Here is a 13,546-nt window from a genome sequence, read left to right as displayed (position 1 = left end):
ACACACACACACACACACACACACACACACGTTTTTAAAGATGGGGTCTATGTAACCCTGGGCTAGCCTGGAACTATGTAGACCACACTGGTCTTAAACTCACAAGGACCTGCCTGCATCTGCCTCCCAAGTGCTAAGATTATATGTGCATGTGTATTGTGTACATACAAGTTCTATAAAGATCCAAAGGAAGACTGCCAGATAGGTGGTCAGTACAGAGGCCTTGGAGACGATGTGTTTGTTTTTAAGAAGCAAGGCATGTGCCGCCACACCTGGCTTGTTTGTTTGTTTGGTTTTGGTTTTTTTTTTCTTTAAGATTTCCTTTTGGGAGGTCAGGAGCCTTCAATCCCAGCAGAGGCATCCTCTTAAGAGTTTTAAGGCAGCTACGTCTACGTGAGTTCCAGTCAAGCCAGGACTACAGAGACCTGTCTCAAAACCTCAAATCTTGCGATCTTCCCACCTCTGCCTCTTGAGTGCTGGGATTACAGACAGGAGCCACCAAAACAGTTCTGCAATGCTGGCTCAAAACTTCAGTTTTCAGCTGCGGGTCGCTAATCTGCTGAACTTGTCTGATCGAACCACCTGCCTATCTTTAGGCCGCTCAGGGAGCCAGGGAATGCGCACCTCATTTCCCTCAAGCCTACTTCCTCACACCCTCCACTGGTCACTGCACCTTGGTGCATCTGTCCTCCTCCTGGCCCAGTCGCTGTCACCTACTGTGGCACTCACATGCTCCTCTCTCCAGACACTCACCTTCCCCAATCCAGCTTCCATACAGCAGCCGGCATTGTCATCCAGAACCACAGACCTTTCATATATTACTAACCTGCATTAAATCTTGGCTCTGGACAGCAAATGTGTGGTGCACCGAGATTTCCTGGCTCTTTTCAGCCAAAGACAATACCATTTCCAGTGTCTAGCACACTGCCTGGTACAGAACAGACCCTGGGCAAGGATCTGAGTGGTAGAACTTATGTCCTGCCAGATACCACTCAGATGCTAATGAAGGGCAGGGCCTTGAGGCCTACTCAGCAAATCTGGGTGCCAATGCTGCCAACCTTTAACACTTGGCCAAAGAAAGATTTCTTACCTTCTTGGTTAACCTCATTCTCCTCAACGGTTAGAATACCACCTTGAAGGGCTGGAGCAATGGCCCAGCAGTTAAGAGCACTGGCTGTTCTTGCAGAGGACCTGTGTTTGATTCCCAGCATCCACATGACAACTCACAACGATCTGTGAACCCAGTTCCAGAGGATCTGATACACTCTAATGGCCTCCATGGGCACCAGGCACACAAGTAGTGCAGACATACATGTAGGCAAAACACACATACACATAAACAACTAACCAAAAACCCCCATCCAGCTTAAGAGTGACATGGTGTACCTCAAGGGCTCAGTATAGTCCATGGCACAGTAAAGCTCTCATTGAAAACTACAGTCTTGGGCTGGAGAGATGGCTCAGAGGTTAAGAGCACTGACTGCTCTTACAGAGGTCCTGAGTTCAATTCCCAGCAACCACATGGTGGCTCACAACCATCTATAATGAGATCTGGTGCCCTCTTCTGACCTGCAGTCATATATGCTGTATACATAATAAATAAATCTTTAAAAAAAAAAAAAAAGAAAAGAAAAGAAAACTACAGTCTTACTGTATCTACAAATACCACCCCTTTAAAAAAAAAATCAAGATTAGAACTCAAGATTTGGGGCAAAAACTGTTAAAACTCTAAGAATCAAAGTAATTTCACTGCCACAAACAATTCAATGGTAAAATGAACTGGCGGCTCTGAAGAGTGGGGACAGTACAGGACAGACCCACGACTCACCTTTTGGAGAAGAAGGTGTGCACCACTAAGAGCTGTCGCAGCTGCCAGGCTAGCGTCACCAAGCACCTTCCTCCCCAACTCTGTCCCTCCCTTACGCCCAGACTCACTCCACCTCACTCCCCTGGACACACACCTTCTATCTGAGGGTGCCCACATGGCTGAGAGTGTCACTTCAGATGTGATTGTTGAATTGTGAGGGGAAAGACAAAATGCTGTTTGTGTCACAAAGGCTTACCAAAGCTTCAGATCATCCAACAAATAATGTCTCCAGCGAGAGCCATCCAGAGAGTCTGGAAATCCTCTACAGCCCTTGTGTAGTTAACACCCTATGATGTTATTTAATATGAAGCCAAAATGAATCCACATGAGCTGGAGAGATGGCCCTTTCCAGAGGACCCAAGCTTGATTTCCAGCACCCATTTTCCAGAAACTTACAATGCTTATAACTTCAGTTCCAGAAGTCTGTTTGTTTGTTTTTGAGACAAGTCTCACTATGTAGCTCTGACACCCTCTCCCAGCCCCAGAAAGCACGAACATACATCTTGTGGAATAGAGTGTTTAGCTAAGTAAAGATGTGTTACATTTGTTTATGTTGCATTTGTTTAACTATGTAAAGATGTGTTGTTTCACCTTGCCTGCCCAAGGCACCTGATTGGTCTAATAAAAGGCTGAATGGCCAATAGCTAGGCAGAAGAGGAAAAGCATGGCTGGTGGGCAGAGAGAGAAAGACAGAATGAAGGAGAAAGAGGGTGACGTCTGGAGCCAGGAAGCCAGGCAGCCACCAGCAAGCCAGACATGGAGGAAGCAGGAAAGCAGGACAGAATGAAAGGTTAACTTTAATCCCAGCACTCGGGAGGCAGAGGCAAGCGGATCTCTGTGAGTTCGAAGCCAGCCTGGTCTACAAAGTGAGTTCCAGGAAAGGTGCAAAGCTACACAGAGAAACCCTGTCTCAAAAAACCAAAAAAAGAAAAAGAAAAAAAAAAAAAAAGAATGAAAGGTTAAAATAAAGCCCCAAGGCACCAGGCAGCGGTGGCACACGCCTTTAATCCCAGAACTCAGGAGACAGAGACAAGAGGATTTCTGTGAGTTTGAGGCCATCCTGGTCCACAGAGCAAGATCCAGGACAGGCACCAAAACTACACAGAGAAACCCTGTCTCAGAAAACAAACAAACAAACAAAAACAAAACAAAAAGGCAAAACAAAGATGAAGAGAAACAGGTTAAATTAAGTTATAAGAGCTACTGAGACAAGCATAAACTAAGGCTGACCATTGATAATCTAATAAGTCTCTGTGTCTTGATTTGGGAGCTGGTTGGCAGTCCAAGAAAGCCTGCAACACATACACATAAATACAATAAAAATAATCTTTATGGAAAAAAGAACACTAGTTTTCTATTATAAAAAATCATAAAAAGAATCATTTGAATTTTTAAAAGGCTTCATTTGCAAGGTGAAAGATTGAAAGACTTAAAACAAGGTAAATTCTTTGTAAACTAAACAGAACGTAAATGAAGTAAACTCTTATTCTGTGCTATATAATGTGGCTATACAATTCAGCAACCAGCCACACAATCTGTCCCTTTTCTTTTCTACTTCTATGAGCCAGAGCCTCTCTATGTATTCAGACTGGCCTTGAACTTTTGATTTCCCTGCCCTGAACTCCAGAGTCCTGGATTTACAGATCACCATGCCCACCTCTAATCAGGACACTTCTGGAAGTGAAAGGATACTATTAATTACTTTATAATAAAAAACATAAAATTCAAAGAACCAGGCACAGTGGTGAACACACACCGGTAGTCCCAGTTACTCGTGGGGCTGAGGAAGGAGTCATTTGAGCACAAGTGTTTTGAGGCCAACCTTGGCAACACAACAAACAACTTTACCCAAAGCCCCACCAAAGGGAGACACATCTATGTTATGTGTCCCACTGATAAGGTAATGTGGGAATCTGTATTCCCTGGTGTGCCTTGCTTCCTCGAAGTCCAGAAAGCTGACTGGCACAAGCACCCTGGGACATGTGGTTAGCACTATTAAAAAGTAAACAGTCTCTAATTCATGTTGTGTTCCATTCTTTCCATCCTCCCCCACCCCACTACTGGACACTGAACCTTGGGCTTGTGCATGCTAGGAAGTGCTCTAGCACTGCGCTCTCCTCCTGGCCCTCTTTTTATGTTAGGACAGGGTCTCACTGGCCTTGAACTAATTCTGCAGGCCAGGCCAACCTTAAGTTTGTAACCTGTCTCAACCTCCCAAGTATCTGGGATTACAGACCTGGCCACCTGCCTGGCCTAGAGATGGGGTTTAACATACGGCTTTCTTCCCCTTCCATGGGACACTTAACCACACAGCGACCACAAGAGCTGGGATGAGAATTCAATGGGTATCGAGTCTCTGGTCAAGCCCCTCCCCAACAATGCCAGCCTCTACAGCTGTGCAGCTGGCAGAGTTGTGCAGTGGTCTACTGCACGTGTCTCCCCGGGACAGCTAATTTTCTGGAGGATTCTGGGCCAGGTGCTGTTCCCATTCAACTTCAACCAACTTGTACAGCTCCATGGTGGCTTGGGCATCTTCCACTGAGGAATGTCCACTTTGTCCAGCCTAAAGGGGAAAAGAACATGAAGAAAACAAGAACTATTTCTTCTTTTCCCAGCCAACTCCGGAACCCCATGACTGCTAGCCACCCCATATTTTCTTCTATAGTTTGAGCTGTAGTCAGAACTCTGTTGGGCCCTACTGCTTATCACATCTGAGGTCCAACTCTCAGCCAGCCTGCTACTGTCCAATACACTCACTTCTTTCTTTTTGTTCTGTTTTGTTGAGACGGGGTTTCTCTGTGTAACAGTCCTGGCTGTCCTGGAACTCGCTTTGTAGACTTTGAACAGAGATCCGCCTGCCTCTGCCTCCATAATGCTGGGATCAAAGGTGTGCACCACCACCACCCTGCTAATACACTCACTTCTGAGGCAATGTATATGTATCATATATTTCTTAAGTTTTGCAGAGGCAGGAATTTCAGGTCAAAGACAGGCCTTTTGAGTCTTGGTTCTTAAATGTTCTCTGTGTGACATGTATTCTGTATTCTGTGGCCACTGTCCTTGACTGCTGAACATGTGAAATGCTTGAGTGGTCTTCTTTTCCCACTGTGCCATCTGGTACAGTCTATGAAGTACACAGGAATCATTACTTCTCCTTACAGACAGACTAGTGGGTCCTGAACTGTGTGTGTAGTGGGGGCACTTGGAGAGAAGTTACCTGGATGTCCCGACTCAGCAGCTTCTTGGTGAGATGCTTCAGTGACAGAGTGACATTCTCTGGGCAGCCAGCCTTCCGGTTGAGGAGCGGTATCTGGGAAGTGTCTCGGGTGAGAGACTTGGGATGAAAGTACTGCAGGGCTTTGTAGTCATTGTGGATGGCATGCCCTACCACTACCTTTCCTGAGAGGATCTTCAAGATCTGGAATGAGCAGAAGGGGGTAATAAGAGGGACATTTAAAGGTGGAGTTCCTTATACCCTGAAGGTCCAATATGGCCATCATCAACATACCACCCCACCCCCACCCCATTCTTGAAATGCCCTCTTCCGCAAGTGTTCCCCCTTCAGAAATCCACCTCCTTTCCCTAGAGAACTGCTCTGTGTAATCATGTTTGGATATACATCACCAGAGGTTCCTTACATGTTTATTAATTTCCATCCCAACAATGGTCTTTAGTATTCTCTCCCCCTCCCCAGAACCTGAGGCTTTGTATACGCCAGGCAAATGCTCTACCACTGACTTATATCCCTAGTTGCTTCCTTCAGCCTTCGATGGCACACACATTAAAGATGCTGTCATAGGCTGAAGAGATGACCAAGCAGGTAAGAGTGTGTACTGGTCCAAAAGGACCAGTGTTTGGCTCCTGGTACCCATGTAGGGTGACTCACAACTGCCTGTGATCCCAGTTTCAGAAGATTTGACACCCCCTTCTGGTTTCTGAAGGCACTGCATTCATGTATAAAAACATATACACATAATTAAAAATAAAAAAATTAATCACTAGGCAAGGTTGCATAAACCTACAATCCCAACACACAGAAAGCTGAGGCAGGTGAACTACAAGTTACAAAGTTACAGCATAGCCTGAGCTATGTGAGATCCCCTCTCAAAAAAAGGGTTGGATCTGGGGATGTGGCTCAGAACCCTTGCCTAGCATATGTGCAACTCTGGGTTGGAACCCCAGCACTACCATAACTGGGCATGTTGGCACAGGCCTGTAATCCCTATACTTGGTAGGTGAAGGTAAGAACTGAAGCTTAAAGGTCATCCTTGGCTCTGTAGTGAGCTTGAGGCTAGCCTGGGATATACGAAGTTAGCCTGGGACATATGAGACCCTGCCTGAAGGGGGGAGAAAGGCCAATGAGATGGCTCAGAAGGTAAAGGTTCTTGTCACTGAGCTTGATGATCTGAGTTTGATCCCTGAAACTTATATGGGAATGAGAACCCAACTTCCACAAGTTACCCTCTGACCCCTACATGCACATCATGACACACCTCTATCTTCACAAAATAAATTAGAAAAAAAAGTTAAGAAAAAAACAGAACAATAACCACTTAAAGAGTAAAGCTGCAGATGGGTTTTCTGCACACCTGTCTTTGTCTTTAATCCCAGCACTCAGGGAGGCAGAGACTGGCAGATTTCTCTGAGTTTAAGGCTAGCCTGGTCTACAAAACAAGTTCCAGGACAGCCAAGGTTGTTATACAGAGAAATCCTGTCTCAAAAAACCCACAAAAACAAAGTAACAAAAAACTGAAAAGTATGAGGGCATGGGTTCTGAAGGCCACACTCAGAATGAGATCTTGATAACAGCCATAGTCCTGCTGCGGTTTGCAAGGGGAGCCCACTCAGTGATACATCTAGACTCATCTTGGATTCCTAACCCCAGCTTAGGCAGGTGAAATGTTTTGTGATGAAAACCACATAGTATGTCTTCACCCTGGTGCTGTTTGTGACTATACCCACAGCCTACCACCCTTCATCCTGTCCACCCCTCACCTGCCCTTACTGAAACTGGGACCATTTGCAGTCAGACCCACCCAAACATCTCCCACATGTCTGCTCAGCTGTAGACAGGATGTGTATCAGCTTTTCTTATTTTCTTTCATTTTTGAGAAAGGTTCTCAACTGTGTAGACCAGGCTGGCCTCAAGTTTAGAGATTTACTGCCCTTGCCTTCTGAGTGCTGGGATTTGCCTGGCACTTCCTGCCTTTTTAAAAAACACCTAGCTACTTCATCTTTGATAAACCTCCTTCAGTGCACTGCCTGGCATTATAAAGACTCACTGGAGGGGTTGGGGATAGGGTTCAGCTGGTAGAGTGCTTGCCTAGCATGTATACAGCCTTGGGTTCTACTCCACACTCTGTAAACCAGGGGTGGTAGCACGTGCCTATCATCCTAGCACTCAAGAGGTAGACGCAGGAGGATCAGAAGATCAAGGTTATCCTTGACTATAAAGCCAGTTTGAGGCCAGCCTGGGCTACATGAAACCCTGTCCAAAAAAGAATCATTAGGCTGGGCGGTGGTGGCGCACGTCTTTAATCCCAGCACTCGGGAGGCAGAGCCAGGCGGATCTCTGTGAGTTTGAGGACAGCCTGGTCTCCAAAGCGAGATCCAGGAAAGGCGCAAAGCTACACAGAAACCCTGTCTCAAAAAACCAAAAAAAAAAAAAAAAAAAAGAATCATTAGCACTGTGTCTAGAGAAAGGAAAGAGTAAAGCTTTCAAATTGCAAAGCGGATCACGAGTACCCTCTGGTGGCCGCCCAGGACCAGCTGGCTCCTCTCACTTTCTCCATTTACTTCCGACACCCTACCTTCCACTCCTGTTCATTATTAGTTGTGCTCTAGCTCAAGCTAGAGAGAGAGGTCTGCTAAGGGAGGGATGGGACCCCCCTTACAAGTCTTTTATGTCTTTTACTGCAGGCCACCTGGATGCCCCTCAACCAACACAATTGTGCTCTAGTTCAGCTTTTTTTTTTTTTTTTTTTTTTTTTTTTTTTTTTTTTTTTTTTGGTTTTTTGGTTTTTTCGAGACAGGGTTTCTCTGTGTAGCTTTGCGCCTTTCCTGGAGCTCACTTGGTAGCCCAGGCTGGCCTCGAACTCACAGAGATCCGCCTGCCTCTGCCTCCCAAGTGCTGGGATTAAAGGCGTGCGCCACCACGCCCGGCTAGTTCAGCTTTTAAAAAGTTGTTTTTGTTTTTAATTTGTATGTATGTGCACCATGTGTGTGCTGATGCCCAAGGAGGCCAGAAGAGCATCCCTGGAACTGGAAGTACACTTAAAGATGAATGGCCACAGAGGTACTGGAAATGGAACCCAGGTCCTCTGCAAGAGCAGCAAGTGCTCTGAGCTTCAGAGCCAGCTCTCCAGCCCATTTTTACTTTGTTTTTGTAAAAGTTCTGCTCCTGCTACCCACACTTTCAGCACTTGCTCCAAGCAACTCTCACACCTGCTGTCTGCCCACTTCTGTCACCCGGTGGCTCTTAATTCTTGGTCAACTCCACCACACACTTACAGTGGATCTCAACTGGTAAAATGACTTCCACCACCTAGTTGTAACTTCCTGACTTCAGCATTCCTATGACGGTTCATCTAGACAAGATCTAGAATCATGGAGACACACACTTCTGGGCGTGTATGTGAGGGAGGGGGTTTCTAGACTGAGTTAATGGAGGTAGAACCCACCCGAAAGGCAGTAGCTAGCTGCCTCACACTCCTCTGCCATGATGTACTGAACCTTCAAACTGTTAGCCAGAATACACCCTTTCTTCCTTAAACTATGTCACAGCAACAAGTAACTACTCTAGAAGAATGGCTGCGGGCTGTCTTTCCGGACACTGTGAATATATGTTGTTCCCAGTGGTTAATAAATAAGCTGTTTGGTCCACGCAAGGAAGCTCAGAGGCAGGCAGGAAATCCGAGAGACAGGAAAAAGAAAGAAAGGTGGAGTCTGGTGAACTCTTCTGGCAAGTACTTCCCCAAGGTCCGCACACAGAAGCTGTGTTCCAGAGCGGGCCAAGGCTGTATCTCATGTGGGCAGTCAAACTTGCTAACAAGAGTCACCCATGTGGTACTGCTTCTGAAGTCACGATGGGATCATGGAGAGGCACTGGCGAAGGTGCAGCGTGAGCTGCAGTACAAGGCCCAAGATTGAAGGGATCATGGGCAGAAGTTGTGGCCTGGCACCATATGGCAGGGTCACAGTCTCTGAAGAAAGCCCAGGAGAGGTTATTGGTGAAGGTGCTCAGTTGAAGTGGAGACTCCAGCATTTTGGAGATGCTAGTACCATGGGATGACCACCAAGGGGAGCAGCAATGATGGGGTACCAGCCTGAGCTAGGAGAAAAGCTGTGTGTGTGCCGTGGCAAGCCTTTTTGCTGTGAATTATACTCATTGTTAAAAAAAAAAAAAAAAAAAAAAAAAAAACAGAAATAAAAAGTGATTGGCCAATAGCAGGGCAGAAGAGATTGGGGGAGAGAGCCTGACACAGAATGATGGGAAGAAGGGTGGAGTCAATAGAGTCAAAGAGATGCCAGCCAGCCAGCTGCACAGGAAGCAAGACAAGCTAGAGGACAGGTAAAGCCACAAGTCACATGGCAATACATAGGTTAACAGAAATGGGTTAATGTAACAGCTAGTAACAAACCTAAGGTGTCAGCCAAGCATTTATAATCCATATTCAGCCTCTGAGTCGGTTACTTGGGACCAGGTGGTCAGGACAGGCAACGTCCGTATACACCTTTTGGAGCCTAGAAGACTGAGTCTCAGAATAGACACTTAAGCTTTATATCACTGGATTTCAGCTTTGTTTTCCTTTGATTGTGACTGTCATGGCTCTTTCCTCTTGAAATAAAGTAAACTTGTTTTTGATTTTTTAGGAACCCATAGTCATGAGACCTTAGAGAAACTCCGGAATTCTAAAGAGACTTTAAATATTTTAAAGAGACTGAACTTTGTTTTTTTAGTTTTTTTGAGACAAGGTTTCTCTGTGTAGCTTTGCGTCTTTCCTGGATCTCACTCTGTAGACCAGGCTGGCCTCAAACTCAGAGAGATCCGCCTGCCTCTGCCTCCCAAGTGCTGGGATTAAAGGTGTGAGCCACCACTGCCCAGCAAGAGACTGAACTTTTTTTTTTCAACCCCACCCCCGAGACTGAACTTTTAAAGTTTGGGATATGTTTTATATTGTGACGTTGATATTAATATGACATCTTGGGGACAACAATAAAGGAAAGGTTTTGATTTAACGATGATGTGCTTGTGTGTCAAGCTGACAAGGTCGATTGTGCCAACTAGTTTGATGTCAACTTGTATCTGGGAAGAGGGAATCTTATTTGAGAAAATGCCTCCACAAGACATAGGCAAGTCTGTGGTGCATTTCCTTTATGGTGACTGCTGGGGGTGGTGCCACCCCAGGCAGGTGACCCTGGGTGTTGTAAGAAGACAGGCTGAGCAAACCAGGAGGGAGGAAGCTAGTAAGTAGCATTCCTCTATGGAATCTGCTTCAGCTCCTGCCTTGAGTCCAGCTCTAACTTTAAGATGAAATCTTCAAGTCCCTTTGGTCATGGTGTTTTATGACAAGAAACCCTAAGATGGGTAGGTTCTAGGAAATCTACACTCAGTCCTTATGCCTGTGCAGCAAGCCCTATACACAACGAGCTGTCTCTCCAGCTCCAAATTTGTTTTTGAGACAGGGTCTCACCACGTAACTAGCTGGTCTGGCGGAACATCCTAAGATCCACCTATCTCTGTGTCCTAAGTGTTGGGAATAAAGGTGTGCTCCGCCATGCTCAGCCTTTGTGTTTGGATGTGATGGGGCTCACAGTTAAGAGCCTGCCTAAGTTTCAGAGAGACTCTGTCCTATTTTTGAAGAGTGTTTGGACAGTTACAGACTATCTAGACTTTGAAGTTGACCTAAATCCATTTTGTATTATGAGATGGCTATGAGCCTGAGGCCCGAGGATGGGAGGTTATGGCTAATAAGGGTCATGTTTGGGCACCAAATTGACAAGGGGTGAACTCATGATAGAACTGTCTACTTGAAAGGACCTAGAATTATGTAGAAGACAACTTTCTGAGTGTTGTCTGTGAGCTTTTAGGTTGGGTTAACTGACATGGGAAGACCCATAGTAAAGCAAAACAAAACAAAAATAACCTATTCATTCCATTAGCCAGAGTCCTAGGCTGACTAAAAAAAAATCGGAGAACCAGCATTCATTTCTCCCTGCTTCCTGACTGCTCAGTAGCCACATCCTGCTCTTCTGCCTCGATTTCTGTACATGATGGAATGTATCCTTAAACTGGCAAACACATCCACCTGTTCAATTCCTCTGTCACAGCAACCAGAAGAACAATTCCTTACTCCAACAGGTACCCTTCTTACTCATGTGACATCATTCTCCCTCCTTCACAATCCTGACACCTCCCCAGAATAGCCCTTGCTGAAAGTCCTCTCCCAACCCCTCTCTCCCGTCTGGGACCGCCCGCGCTCCTCACCTGACTCCGCGCAATCTTAAAGGGTGTAGCGTTCACCATGTGGCTCTTTCGGATGCCACTCCATCTGGTCCGGTAGTCCACAATATGGCAGGGGGGGCGGACGTACTCATCGTAGAGCACATCGCCATTGTAGTTCACAATGCTGCACCGAGCCAAGGAGCTAACACGCCCCTTGGGCCCTGTGCCCACCATTTCACAGTCCAGGGCCACCATCTTCCCCGGCAAGTTCTGGGAGACTTTAAGGCACTTATCCTCTGAACGCGCTTGGGTGGAGCTTTGTGCAGCATTTTTCTTCGAGGACTTCTTGGAGCCTTTATTCTCGGAATGAGCTTGAGTGGAGTTCTGTGCAGCACTCTTCTGTGGGGGCTTCTTGGAGTCCTTACTCTCGGAATGAGCTTGGGTGGAGTTCTCTGTAGCATTTTTCTTCAAGGGCTTCTTCTTGGAGCTCTTCTGAGTGTGAGATGGGTGGTTCTTAATCTTTGGAAGGGCACTCTGAAACTCCCCTAGCAAATCTATTTTAGCCACGACAGAATCAGTCTTCTTTGAAGGAGCAGGGGTCAGCCAAGACAATGATGCTTTCTTGTCTGTGGACTGCTCTGCCTCCCTCTTGGAGGCAGCTGCTTCCTTCTTCTTTGGGCATGGAAGGATCTTCAAAATGCCATCTACTCTTGAAGAAGTTTCCCCTTTCTGTGGAGGTTCCGAGTGCAACTTAGACACCTTGCTAGGAGGTTGGTTCTTTTTATTCAGAAATCCTCTCTGCTCTAAGAACCGTCGCTTCTTGACAAAACGTTGGTGCTTGGCATTTCCTCCAAATGCCTTTTTTGGAGGTTCCCCAAAATCCAAATTCAGGAGTATAGTGGACATGAGGACAGTGGATGGTGGGAGGGCAGCTGGGAAGACTGGCTTACTAATGGAAGACGGATGAGAAGCTCATTCTCTGTGGAATCCCATAGTCCAACATGTGGAGGTCTGCAATTAGCCCTGGGGACAAAAGTAATCCTGATACCTGTACCATAGGCCTGGTGGAGGGTAGGGGGAGGGAATAAGATAAGACCAATTCTGGAAAGCTTAAGTTATATACTGCAAGCACAAAGCCCAGATACTAATGAAGCCCTACAATTCAACTTCGGGTAGATCTTAAGAGGGATATTTCCACTCTCCAGAGGCCCAGGGTTCAGTTCCCAGCACGCATGTGGTAGCTCACAACATCCGTAACTCCAGCTTCTGGGGGGATCAGATGCCTTCTGATCTCTGCAGATACCAGGCCCTTACATGGTATATATATACACATACACACACACACACACACACACACACACACACACGCAGGCAAAGCACTCACACAAATAATAAATCTAGTAACATAAAGTGAAGATGCTGAGGCTGGGGGTAAAAAGGGGTTGTGGAGCCCACAGAGTTCGACCTCTGCCAAGTCTATGAAGTCAAAACAAGGGTGTTGCGAAGAGAAGTAAAACAGCAGAGAAGGAAAACTCCTAAGTATGTTTGCCATCGGTAAGAGGATTACCCAGAGGCGTCCTCCGAAATGAAGGATGGCACCAGAAACGAAGAGCAAATCCAGGCCCTGCTCTTCCTCGGCTCCACGTGGGGGCGATCTGCTCACGCACCTCATCTGTGTCGTCCCCTTCTCCCCCCACCCCCGCAACCATAGCAAGGACCTTTGGTGATGACACCACACATCACCAAAGGACCTGAGTGGAGGAGACTCAAGAATCCAGGCGGACCACCTTGTCCCGCACACTCTGCCGGTGCAGGCCGTTCCCCCGAACACCCCGCCCCACCCACCTACCTCCAGGTTGGGTCCCACTAAGATCGCAGGCGTCCGGAGCCGGATGCGGACGCCGGCGCGCGCCGACGTATACCGGGACGGCAGGAGCGCGGGTGGCAGCGCGAAGGCGGCCGGCGCACACGCGCCCGCAGCGCCCCCGCCTCAGGCAGCGAGGCCAGCGACTCGGAGTGTGTGAGCAGCGGCAGCGGCGGCGGCGGCGGCGGCGGCGTGGGCGGGGGCGGGGGCGGGATGCGCTCCCCGGCCCCTCGGGCCCCGTGGAGGAACAACTCGAAGGTGGTGGGCCGCGGAGAGCGGAGGGAGCAGCGCGCGCCGGAACCGTGGCCCCACTTCCGGGAAGGAGGGCGGGACCTGCCGCTGGGCGCCCGGCGGAGAGCCGGTGCTGGGC

General features: G+C 47.4%; 1 protein-coding gene across 4 annotated transcripts; it reads right to left on the bottom strand.

Moving 5' to 3' along the window:
* Positions 1-4,191: 4,191 nt before the first annotated feature.
* On the bottom strand, positions 4,192-13,373 carry Isg20l2 (interferon stimulated exonuclease gene 20 like 2). 4 transcript variants are annotated; one of them, XM_006976408.4, is made up of 4 exons: positions 13,162-13,373; positions 11,355-12,335; positions 5,085-5,285; positions 4,192-4,430 (listed from the first exon to the last, which is right to left on the bottom strand). In XM_006976408.4, exons 2-4 carry the CDS (start codon positions 12,216-12,218, stop codon positions 4,317-4,319), a joined length of 1,179 nt encoding a protein of 392 aa, XP_006976470.1. In that variant the 5' UTR covers positions 12,219-12,335; positions 13,162-13,373; the 3' UTR covers positions 4,192-4,316. The 4 variants fall into 4 exon arrangements, with proteins under 4 accessions (XP_006976470.1, XP_006976469.1, XP_042135206.1 ...); XM_006976407.4 differs by having other exon boundaries at positions 11,355-12,373; positions 13,162-13,332; XM_042279272.2 differs by lacking the exon at positions 13,162-13,373 and adding an exon at positions 12,880-13,134.
* Between the last annotated feature and the right edge of the window lie 173 nt (positions 13,374-13,546).

Source organism: Peromyscus maniculatus, chromosome 6 (genome assembly GCF_049852395.1).
Source record: "Peromyscus maniculatus bairdii isolate BWxNUB_F1_BW_parent chromosome 6, HU_Pman_BW_mat_3.1, whole genome shotgun sequence".
In the NCBI taxonomy this organism is placed as follows: domain Eukaryota; kingdom Metazoa; phylum Chordata; class Mammalia; order Rodentia; family Cricetidae; genus Peromyscus; species Peromyscus maniculatus.
Note: the sequence above shows the minus strand (reverse complement) of the source record. Positions and strands in the feature narration are given on the sequence as shown.